The 11,998-nt window shown below is 47.0% G+C and overlaps 1 protein-coding gene across 1 annotated transcript; it reads left to right on the top strand.

The window, feature by feature from the left end:
* The first annotated feature begins 1,165 nt into the window (after positions 1 to 1,165).
* Positions 1,166 to 7,582, top strand: Rab19 (RAB19, member RAS oncogene family). The gene is made up of 4 exons (XM_090332412.1): positions 1,166 to 1,319; positions 3,653 to 3,865; positions 4,328 to 4,511; positions 6,351 to 7,582. Exons 2-4 carry the CDS (start codon positions 3,665 to 3,667, stop codon positions 6,617 to 6,619), a joined length of 654 nt encoding a protein of 217 aa, XP_090188538.1. The 5' UTR covers positions 1,166 to 1,319; positions 3,653 to 3,664; the 3' UTR covers positions 6,620 to 7,582.
* Positions 7,583 to 11,998: the final 4,416 nt, after the last annotated feature.

The raw sequence follows: 11,998 nt of genomic DNA on the forward strand, positions 1-11,998 counted from the left end.
AAAGGAAGGAAGGAAGGAAGGGAGACACATTGATTTTTTTTCCCTATTTTTTTTCTTTTTGCCAGTCCTGGGCTTGAGCTCAGGGCTAGTGCTCTACCACTTGAGCCACAGCACCACTTCTGGCTTTTTCTATGTAAGTGGTACCGAAAATCGAACCCGGGTTTCCGGGCACTCTACCTCTAGGCCAAACTCCCAGCCCCTTTCTCTAATTTTTTCTTGGAAAAAATGCTAGTTGCCATTCATTACAATTGATTTCATTATTTATTCATAGGTTTGCACCCACAGTTTGAAAACACTGTACTAAACCCGTCAGGTTGTTTCTGGTGCTATTTTGCCTCTCGTACCCATAGTGCCTTGTACCTATGCCTCATGTCACAACTGGTAAGAAAGAATCTAGTGGTCATGGAATAGACTCTGAAAAGTTGCTAAAATGCTAGACTTCATGGGTAGAAGCCGTCAGAAAAATTCATGTCAGCTCTTTGCCTCTACCACCAGTATAGGGAACTGATAAAACTATTGGCTCAGACTCAAAAGTTAATATGTGCTGGTACTGAAAATGGAGCTTAGAGATACAGTGCTCACCTAGTGTGTATCAAGCCATAGGTTCAATTCCTCAGTACCATATAAACAAAGGGAAATAAGCTAGTAGTGGTGCTGTAGCTCAAGTGGTAAAGTGCCGGCCTTAAAAGAGAAAAAAGCCAAGGCAGAAGCATGAGCTCCTCAGTTCAATCCCAAGTACACACACACACACACACACACACACACACACACACACACACACACATGTTATTTAGGGGATATATATTGTATACATGTGTGGAAATGTAAGAATGAACCGCCTGCAGGTACAGCTAATGTATGGGGAGAAGGAAGAAGGGGGAAACAGAGACAGAGACAAAGAAAGGAAGAAAGCATGTAAGCAGATTGTCAAACATGGAATAGCCAGGAAAATGCAGGATGTCAGACCCTTTGTGGAGTCCTGTGGAAAGGAACAGGGCATCTTAACACCATGCAGGTTGAGTGAGAGGACCAGTTCATCTTGTCCAGTCTGCCAGGATGAGGGATGGTGGAAGAACCCGGTGCTGGGCAGCACCTCACCTGTGTCCCTGTACCCCGAGGAAAGCAGGAGGAACTGACTCACTTTCCTTTCACTTTCTCAGGCCACCAAACCTGACACCCAGGGCCAGAACTACAGTTCCCACCACGCAGCGAGGCAGGAGGAAGAAGGGGAGCTGAGGGCTGCAAAGGAAACCAGGCGAATAAGAACACATTTACCTGCTTGCTGGGTGAGGCAAGAGTTGGAGCCCAGGAAGCAACAGGTGAGGGTGCGGGGTGCAGGATGTGTGATGGAGGGGGTGGTTTGGCGATTCCACGGGGCACAGGGGCAAGGCAGAGGGGTGTTGTAGAAATCCTGGGGGCTCACCGGGAGAAAGCAGAGGAAGGGAGAGGAAACAAGGTCTCAGCTCAAGTTACAGTGATAAAACACCGGAAGTGGAATTAGCTTCCTTCAGTTGAAAAGTCAAACAAATTAAAAACAACAGAAAAGTAGTTTGTGTCTCTGGTTTGCCAGAGGATATACCCATATGTGATTTCAGAAACATCCAAAGCTGGGATTGGATGTTCAAATTAAATATTTGTGTGCATTTAATTTGTGGTGATACAGACGTGTGTGTCTGTGTGTCTGTGTTGTCTGTGTGTGTGTGTGTGTGTGTGTGTGTGTGTGTGTGTGTGTGTGTACTGGGGCTATCCCTTAGCTTTTTTTGCTCAAGGTTGACACTCTACCACTCACTGAGCCATAGCTCTGCTTCTAGCCTTTTGGTGGTTAATTGGAGCTAAGATTCTTATGGACTTTCCTGTCCAGGCTGGCTTCAGATTGAAGTTCTCAGCCTCCTTGAATAACTAGGACTACAAGCATAGGACTTTTCCGTGACCTTAGAGAAAACCAAAAAAGCATTTGAGGAAGTCAGGAGGGTGCACCAGGGCAGAAGCAATCGACAGCATAGCAAGGTCCAGGGATCAAGCCATGTAGCTTCTTGCATCAGAAGAGCTGTGATGAGGAGTGGAACTGGATGTGTGCTAGATGAGTGAGGGATATACACAACTGACAAGTGGAAACCACAGAGAGAAAGGTTTCAATGAAGCTAGGCGCTGGTGGCTCGTCCCTATAATCCTAGCTACTCAGGAGGCTGAGATCTGAGAATCACAGTACAAAGCCAGCCTGGGCAGGAAAAATCCATGAGACTCTTATTTCCAATTACCCACCAGAAAACCAGAAGTGGCACTGTGGATCAAAGTAGTAGAGCACTAGTTTTTAGCAAGAGAGCTCAGGAACAGTGCCCAGGCCCAGAGTTCAAGCCTCAAAATGACAAAAGGAAGGAAGGAAGGAAGGAAAAAAGGAGGGAAGGAAGGAAAGAAGGAAGGAAGGATACATTGGAAGTGGCACTGTCCAGCCTTGAGCAAAAGAGCTCAGGGACAGTGCCCAGGTCCTGAGTTCACAGCCCATAACCACTAACAAAAATCTCATGTACTACTCAGAAGGCTGAGAACTGAGGATCTTAGGATCACAGTTCAAAGCCAGTCCAGGCACTCAAGACCATGAGACTGAGACTCTTATCTCCAATTAACCTCTAGAAAACCAGAAGTGGTGCTATGGCTCAAGGGGTGGAGCAGAGGCCTTGATCTGAAAAGCTCAGGGACAACGCCCAGGCCCAGAGTTCAAGCCCCACAACCGACAAAAAAAAATATGTGTGTGTGTGTGTGTGTGTGTGTCATGGATTTTTCTATCTAGGATGGCTTCAAGCCATGGTCCTCAGCTCTCAGCCTCTTGAGTCTCTAGGATTATAGGCATGAGCTACCAGAGCTCAGATTCTGGCTGGCCATATGAATTATTCTCAAAACTCCTAACTTCCTGGTAAGGAAAACAAGGCGCCAAGTGGAATAACAGGGCCATGTTACTCTTCCCTAAACTGGCTTCCTGACGACCCCGGCAGTGTCGCAGGCTGCCTGGTCGGGAGTCCTCCATGTGAAGTCCACACTGTCATGTCCCTCACCTGACTCAGGCCATTTCCTCTGCCATTGTGCTTTCTGGCTCAGACCTAGGAACTGCTAGCCTCTGCTAATGTGGCTGCTTACTGGACCACCAGAACATGCCAGTAGAGCCAGGCTCTGTGCCTCACACCTGTCACCCAAGTAACTCAGGAGGCTGACATCTGAGAATCATGGCTAGAAGCCAAGCCAGGCAGGAAAAGCCTAAGAGACTCTTATCTCCATTAACCAAAAGTCATGGCACTGTGGCTCAAGTGGTGGAATGCAAGCCTTGAGAAAAATAAAAAAGCTCAGGAACAGGAGGACAGTGCCTAGGCCTTAAGTTCAAGCTCCAGGACCAGGACCAAAACATACATACATACATACATACATACATACATACATACATACATACATAAATGCTAATAGGACCCTCTCAATCTGAGGGTCCCCAAAATGCCAACAAACAGCAGGGAGGGTATGGCCAGTCATTGGCCTCTTCCTTCCATCGAGATATTGGCACTGGGAAAAGCCACGACCCCCTCTGTCCTCTTATCTCCACTGTGTCTCCAGTGCCTCGCAGACACTAAGGAGAACCTGAATTCTTCCCTTCCCTCTTCTTTTCTAGGAGACTAGAGTCATGCCATTCTCCAACTCAGCCAGGACGGCCGATGAGAACTTTGACTACTTGTTCAAGATCATCCTCATTGGAGATTCCAATGTGGGGAAGACGTGTGTGGTTCAGCACTTCAAATCTGGGGTCTACACCGAGATACAGCAGAACACAATTGGGGTAGACTTCACAGTTCGCTCCCTGGAGATCGATGGCAAAAAAGTGAAGGTCAGAGGGGATGAGGGGCCATGCCTGCCTTTCAGCCAGAGCTTCCTACATTACAGTCATGTTTATGTCCTGCACTGGGACATCAACCTTGTAAGTAAGACACAATCACAGCCAGACACTGGTGGCTCCTACCTGTAATTCTAGCTACTCAGGAAGCTGAGATTTGAGGACTGAGGTTCAAAGCCAACCCAAGCACAAAAATCCATGAGACTCTTATCTCCAATTAACCACCAGAAAACCTGAAGTAGTGCTGCGGTTCCAGAGGTAGGGGAGTAGCCTTGAGCTGAAGAGCTCAGGGACAGCACCCAGGCCCAGGGGTAGAGCCATAGCCTTGAGCTGAAGGGCCCTTGAGTAGCGGGCTCCCAATCTAGACGCATGTCTGTCCATGTCCCCCCCTCAGGGGCTGGGGATCCCCAGCAGGCCGACCTGGGTGACACAGGCCCCGCCTCTCTCCTTCTGCAGATGCAGGTGTGGGACACGGCGGGCCAGGAGCGCTTCCGCACCATTACCCAGAGCTACTACCGCAGCGCACACGCGGCCATCATCGCCTACGACCTCACACGGCGGTCCACCTTCGAGTCTGTCCCACACTGGATTCATGAGATAGAGAAATACGGAGCTGCTAACTTGGTCATCATGCTGATCGGTACGTTGTTCTTTCCTTTATCAATGCTCTTCTTGTCTGGTTTTGCATTTTCCAAGACATGGTAGAAAACTGCAATAGTGTAGTTTAAGCACAGAACTTGACTCACCCCATTCTTTTGCTTTAGTTATGTTTCAAAGTTTTGTTGTCCTAGGACAGTCTCAAACTGCAATTTTCCCATCTATTGCCTCCAAGTAGCTAATGTTACAACATGTGCCACAACATCCTGCTTGTTTGAGACGGGGTCTCCCTTTTCGCAGTTCCCAAGTTGCTGGGATGATAAGCTTGAACCACTCTGTCCAGCCCAGGAAGACAAGCCCTGAGTCAGGCACTGGTGGCTCCTGCCTGTAATCCTAACTACTAAGGAAACTGAGATCACAGTCATAGTTTTAAGTCAGCCCAGGCAGAATCTGTGAGACCCTGTCCCAAATAATCAACAGAAGCTGGGCTGGAAGCATGGCTCAGGTGGCAGAGTGTCACCCATGAGCAAGGGACTGGAGCAAGTTAAAATTCCTAAATTCAGACCCCAGTGGGTGGGAAAACGTAAGCTGTGGATGAGACCCTAGAAAACATCTTGCCTCAAAATCCCCAGCAGATTCCTTTCAGAGTAACATCTGGATGTACAATCTTGTTAAAAATGCAAATTTTGGGGCCGGGAGTTTGGCCTAGTGGTAGAGTACTTGTCTAGCATGCACGAAGACCTGGGTTCAATTCCTTGGTACCACATACTTAGAAAAAGCCAGAAGTGGTGCTGAGGCTCAAGTGGTAGAGCTCTAGCCTTGAGAAAAATCCAAGGACCGTGCTCAGGCTCTGAGCTTAAACCCAGGACTGGCCAAAAAAAAAAAAAAAGCAAATTTTATCCCATACTAGAGCTTCTCATTGGGGGAGATCTGGAATGAGTGGGGATGGTTCTAATGTGAAACCCCTGCAGATTTGAATACAGGAGCTGCGAAGACCACCTAGGAAATACTGCTGGAGGCCAAGATTAACAGTCAGGTGGCCCCAAGTCTCCAGGGAGTCCCTCAGATAAACTTGACTGCATCAATCACAACACAATCCCTCGAAGATCCTAAGTGATCCAGCCTTGAGACTCACAAATCTCAGCCACCAGTACCCAGCCCACCTGTCTATTTTGTTCACAGCTGGTACTCTACCACTTAACCAGGCACCCCATGCTAGCTCTTGTAGATTAGTGGAAATGAGTCTCTCAAACTTTTCAGCCTGAGCAAGTCAAGTGGAAATCCTTAGATCGCAGTCTGAGTAGCTAGGATTGGCACCAAAATCTGGCTACCCCTCAGTTGTTTCGTATGAACTCAGAGCCTTTCTTAAAATCTTCTTTGCCTGGACTGGTCTGAACCAGCACCTATCCAATCTCAGCATTCTGTGTAGCTGGCATGACAGGTGCATACCACCTACCCCAGCTATTGGTTGAGATGGGGGTCTCCTTAACATTTTGCCCTTGCTGATCTTGAATTCCAGTCATCTGGATCTCTACCTCGAGTCACTAGGATTGTAGGCATGAGTTTAAAAGTGTTCCTCATCTTCTTTCTTTTCTTTTTTTTCCTAGTCATGGGCTTTGAACTTAGGGCCTGGGCACTGTCCTTGGACACTTTTTTTTCCCTCAAGGCTAGCACTCTGCCACTTGAGCCACAGCACCACTTCCAGCTTTTTCTATGTATGTGATACGAAGGAATCGAACCCAGGGCTTTCTTTGTGAATGTGAGGTGAGCACTCTACCACTAGGCTATGCTTCCAGCCCAAAAGTGTTCTTCTTAAAGGTCCTTTGGGGGAGAAAGGTAGATGAGTGACTTGGTGGACCATCTGTCCATCTTTCATCTGCAGGGAACAAGTCAGACCTGTGGGAGAGACGGCACGTGCTGTTTGAGGAGGCCTGCACGCTGGCGGAGAAGTATGGCCTCCTGGCAGTTTTGGAAACATCAGCCAAGGAGTCGAAGAACATCGATGAAGTCTTCGTACTGATGGCCAAGGAGCTGATTGCTCGCAACAGCCTGCACCTGTACGGGGAGGGCGCCCAGCACGGCCTCCCCCAGGATTCCAGCCCTGTGCTCCTGGCCCAGGCGCCCAGTGACAAGACAAGTTGCTCTTGTTGACCTTGGCGGGAGGAAGGCAAGGAAGCCCCAGGCAGCCAGATGGCCCCGTGTCTCCGGGTGGCTACACAGGTTGCTGAAGAGGATTGTCCCTGGCCCTGCAGGCCCGAACCTGCAACACTGCAGACTCAGAACAAAGGGGGACACCACATCACCAATTAAACCAGGAACTCCAGGAAGGGAGTGGGAGGTCAAGGTTTCTTCTCCCCTTGGTCTTCCCTACCCCCCACATGAAATCTGATTCTTACTGGATTTTGATGGAGACCAGGCAGATGACTGTCTTAGAACATTCTAGGACATGTTGTAGTAGCTTCGGCAGGGGGTAAAGGAAAGTGACACTGGCACCTCAGGTCTTCATGTTGAAGAATAAGGCCTGATGACATAAATACTAGACATCCTGTTTTGTGAGGGATCAGGAGCCATCTGAAGGGGTCAGGAATTGGACCCCACTTCATCCTACATGAACTGATCTGGTCACCCTGGTTTCCACTTGAAGATATGAGATACCCACAATTTCTCTAACTCCGAATGATCTGTTGTGTTAGAACTCAGTTCTGAATTTAAAAATTAAAGTGGCTCACTGCTGATTAGCAAACCGATATACATAGCTTCCTCTAGGTGTCAAGCAAGCAGCTGGCACTGTCTGGGATAGAGTTAACTCTTGCTCCTTCTTCACAACTAAAACTAGAGCAGGGCTGGGACTGTAGCTCTGAGGCTTTGGGTGGGACTAATCCCCAGCTTTGCAAAAGTAAATAAAAACGTAGTGGAAACTAGGCGGCAGCTGCTGGCGGTTCCTACCTACTCAGGAGGTTGAGAACTTGAGGATCTGAGGGTTGTTGCTCAAGCAAAGTCCGTGAGAATTTCTTTTTTTGGGGGGGAGTGGGGGTGAGTCATAGGACTTGAATGGGCCTGGTTGTTGTTCCTGAGCTCTTCAGCTCAAGCCCCACTTCGATTTTCTAGAGGTTAATTGGAAATGGAGATAGTCTCAGGTCCTTTTATGGCTGAGCTGGCTTTGAATCTTGATACTCAGATCTCAGCCCTGAGTAGCTAGGATTACAGGTGTGAGCCACCACGCTTAGCTTGTCCTGGAGACTTTTTTTTTTAATTTTTTATTTTGCCAGTCCTGGGCTTGAGCTCAGGGCCTGAGCACTGTCCTTGGACTTTCTCAAGGTTAGAGCTCTGCCATTTGAGCCTCAGCACCACTTCCGGCTTTTTTTCTATGTATGTAGTACCAAGGAATCGAACCCAGGCCTTCGTGCATGCTAGGCAAGCACTTTATCCACTAGGCCAAACTCCCGGCCTGTCCCGGAGACTATTATCTCCAATTAACCACCAGAAAACTGGAAGTGGCACTATGGCTCAAGTGGTAGAGCACTAGCCTTAATCTGAAGAGCTCAGGGACAAGCATCAAAATTGACCAAAAAAAAAAAAAAAAAAGGGTCCAATGAGGGGAGGGTATGGAGGAGGGAAATGGGGACAAAAACATGAGAAAGGGTAGCAATGATTATTAAGGAATGCACTTTCTATTTGGTGAATATAATATAATCCTTCTATTAATTACAATAATAATAAAAAAAAAAAGGGCCAGGAGTTTAGCCTAGTAGTAGAGTGCTTGCTTAGCATGCACTAAGACCCAGGTTTGATTCCTCGGTAGCACATACATAGAAAAAAGCCAGAAATGGTGCAGAGGCTCAAGTGGTAGAACTCCAGCCTGTAAGTCCAAGGACCGTGCTCAGGCTCTAAGCTCAAGCCCAGGACTGACAAAAAAACAACCATGAGACCTGTATTCCAGTACTTGGGAGACTAGAACAAGGTCACAGCCATCTTGGCTGTATAGTGATTGATATTTATCCCCAAAACAGAAAAACAAGAGGTTGGAAGCATGGCTCAGGGAGTAGAATGTCAGGCTCTGAACAGAAAAACCATCAGACACTGAGTTCTACCTCTTGGTTCTGGTGTGGGCAAAAAATAAAGCAGTTGGCCACCAGTGGCTTACACTTGTAATCCCAGCTATGGGGCTAGAACTCTGGGCCAGGCACTGTCCATCTTCTGCTCAAGGCTACTACCCTGCCCTTTAGCCAAGTCCCACTTCCCATTTTCTAGAGGTTAACTGGAGGTCCTTTTGTGCCAGACTGGCTTTGAACTTTGATCCTCAGATCTCAGCCTTCTAAGTAGCTAGGATTACAGGTGTGAGCCACCACCCCTGGCTGCACTTTGCTTTCCTAGTGGTTAATTGGAGATATGAGTCTCCAGGTGGCTTTGAACCATGATCCTCAGACCTCAGCCTCCCAAGTAGCTGGGACTACAGGCATGAGCCACCTCTCCCATTATCTATCTCCAATTAATACCAAAAACAGACCAGGGACCAGGGACCAACTTCAAGCCCCAGGACTGACTGGCATAAAAAAAAAGGGGGCGGGGGAGCAGGAGTTTGGCCTAGTGGTAGAGTGCTTGCCTAGCAGGCATGAAGACCTGGATTTGATTCCTTGATACCACATCCAAAGAAAAAGCTGTAAGTGGTGCTGTAGCTCAAGTGGTAGAGCTCTAGCCTTGAGGCAAGGACATTGCTAGGCTCTGAGTTCAAGCCCAAGTACTGGAAAAAAAAAAAGTTGCCTGGAAACAACTGACAGTGCTTCCCTTTGTTGTGTTTTTAAAATACCTGGGAGACAGTGGGTATTTAGATTGGGCAATTCCTCATGGATTTCAGTGACAGTACTGTTAGAAATGGAGACAAACATCAATAGGAGACTATTAAATTCTCTAACTACTCAAAAACTAGAAGAGCTGTGGCTCAAAGTGTGTCGGCTGAGATCTTGCTCCAGGACTGGAACAAGATATCAAGAAATAAAATATTCAGCAGGGCCTGGTGGCTCACACCTATAATCCTAGCTACTCAGGAGGCTGAGATCTGAGGATCACAGTTCAAATCTCCAAATAACCACTAGAAAGTCAGAAATAGGTCTGTGGCTCAAGGGGTAGGGCAATAGCCATGAGCTGAAGAGCTCAGGGAGAGCACCCAGATTTTAAAAATAAATAAAAAAAATAAAATATTTGGGCCGGGAGTTTGGCCTAGTGGTAGAGTGCTTGCCTAGCATACACAAAGACCCAGGTTCAATTCCTTGGTACCACATACAGCTGGAAGTGGTGCTGTGGATCAAATGGTAGAGCACTAGCCTTGAGAAAAGTCCAAGGACAGTGCTCTGGCCCTGAGTTCAAGCCCCACGACGGGAAAAAATATAAAAAAATCAAGACACAAATTTAAAAAAATAAAATAAAATAAAGCCAGTGTTTCTGGGCCTCTTTATGTCAAACACTAGTTCTCTACCACTTGAGCTAGTTTCACTTCCAGTTTTTGAGTAGTTTAATGGAGATAGAGCCTCATCATGCACTTTTCTGCCTGGGTTGGGTTTCAAACAGTGATCCTCAGATCTCTCTGGATTACAGGGCCACTGTTGCCTGGTACATTTTTCTTTCTTTTTTCTTCAGCATGGACAAAAAAATTTTAATATTGACTACTTACTATGTTTCAAACTTTCAAAGAAAGAAGAAAATAGTTGCATCCATTAAAGTCTTTCTTTTTTTTTTTTTGCCAGTCCTGGGCTTGAGCTCAGGGTCTGAGCACTGTCCTTGGACTTTCTCAAGGCTAGAGCTCTACCACTTGAGCCTCAGCACCACTTCCAGCTTTTTTCTATGTACGTGGTACCGAGGAATCGAATCCAGGTCTTCACGCATGCTAGGCAAGCACTTCATCCATTAGGCCAAATTCCAGGACCCCATTAAAGACTCTTACAAAACACAAAAATTAATGATTGGCCTGGTACATTTTTCTATTACTGCATAACACATAATCACAAACACATGGCTTAAACCACACACGTTAATGGAGTGAATTTATTTAATTTAGTTGTGGGGTTTGAACTAGGAGCCTAGGCACTCTGAGCTAACAGACAGGCATACAAGCAGACAGTAAAGACACATGGACACATACCCCTCCCATTCCTAAAGGGAGCAGCTGTTTGGATTCAATGTCAGCCAGGGCTGTGGTTTCCATTAGAGGCTGGGCTCCTGCTGCTTGTGGACAGAATTCATTTCCTTGTGGTTCCACAGCTGAGGTCTGTGTTCCTACCAGCTTAACAGCTATTTGCCACACACAGCCCCACAGACAATTCACAGCAGGGCTATTTCTTCCTGTTTAGGTCACCTGGAGCATTTATGATCCTCTGTGACTTCCTCTTCCACAATCGTCAGAAAAATAACTATTTTAAAAGGATTACACTAGGCTCTAACTTAGGCTTCGCTTTTGCTATATAAGAAAGCAAAATAGTAGAGCACTGGTGGCTCATGCCTGTAATCTTAGCAATTCAGGAGTTTCAGATTTAAAGATGATGGTTCAAAGCCAGCCCCAGTAGGAAAAGTCTATGAGGTGCTTATCTCCAACAAAAAGCTAGAAGTTGTGGTTCAAGTGGTAGCAGTGTTGTTAGTCTTGGGCAAAAAAGCTCATGGACAGTGCCCAGGCCCTGAGTTCAAGTCCAGGCCCAGTACCAAAAAGAGAAAAAGCTGGAAGTGGTGCTGTGGCTCAAGTGGTAGAATGCTTTGAGAAAACCCAAGGACAGTGGTCAGTCCCCCGAGTTCAAGCTCTAGGACTGGGGGGAAAAAAAAAAACAAAGGGGCTGGGAGTTTGGCCTAGTGGTAGAGTGCTTGCCTAGTATGCATGAAGACCAGGGTTTGATTCCTCGGTACCACATTCACAGGAAAAAGCCAGAAGTGGTGCTATAGCTCAAGTGGTAGAGCTCTAGCCTTGAGAAAGCCTAAGGACAGTGCTCAGGCCCTGAGTTCATGCACCAGGACTGGCAAAAATAAATAAAAATCGAAGACACAAAGACATGCAAATACCCTTTATATACATTAGCCAGTTAATGATCATAGACCAGTTTTTTCAGATGTTTTGAAACACTGCTAAGTATTGTAAGGATAGGTAAGTGGCTTAGTGAGAGCTAGCCTTAAGCAAAAAAAAAAAAAAAAAAGGCTCAGGGACAGGGCAGGAAGTTTGACCAAGTTAATTCCTCGGTACCACATACATAGAAAAAAGCTGGAAATGGTGCTGTGGCTCAAGTGGTAGAGCTCTATCCTTGAGAAGGCCCCAGGACTGGCAAAAAGTTCAGGTAGCCGGCGCCAGTGGCTCATGCCTGGAATCCTACTCAGGAGTTTGAGATCTGAGGATCAAGGCTCAAAGCCAGCCCAGGCACAAAAGAACCTGAGACTTTTATCTGCAACTAATCTCTAGGAAATGGCAAGTGGGGTTTGGCTCAAGAATAGGGCGGTAGTCTTGAGCTGAAGAGCTCAAGAGACTGAGCCTCGGCCAAGCCCCAGGACCCACAAGGA

This window comes from Megascapheus bottae, chromosome 5, assembly GCF_031878675.1.
Source record: "Megascapheus bottae isolate mThoBot1 chromosome 5, mThoBot2.hap1, whole genome shotgun sequence".
Lineage (NCBI taxonomy): Eukaryota > Metazoa > Chordata > Mammalia > Rodentia > Geomyidae > Megascapheus > Megascapheus bottae.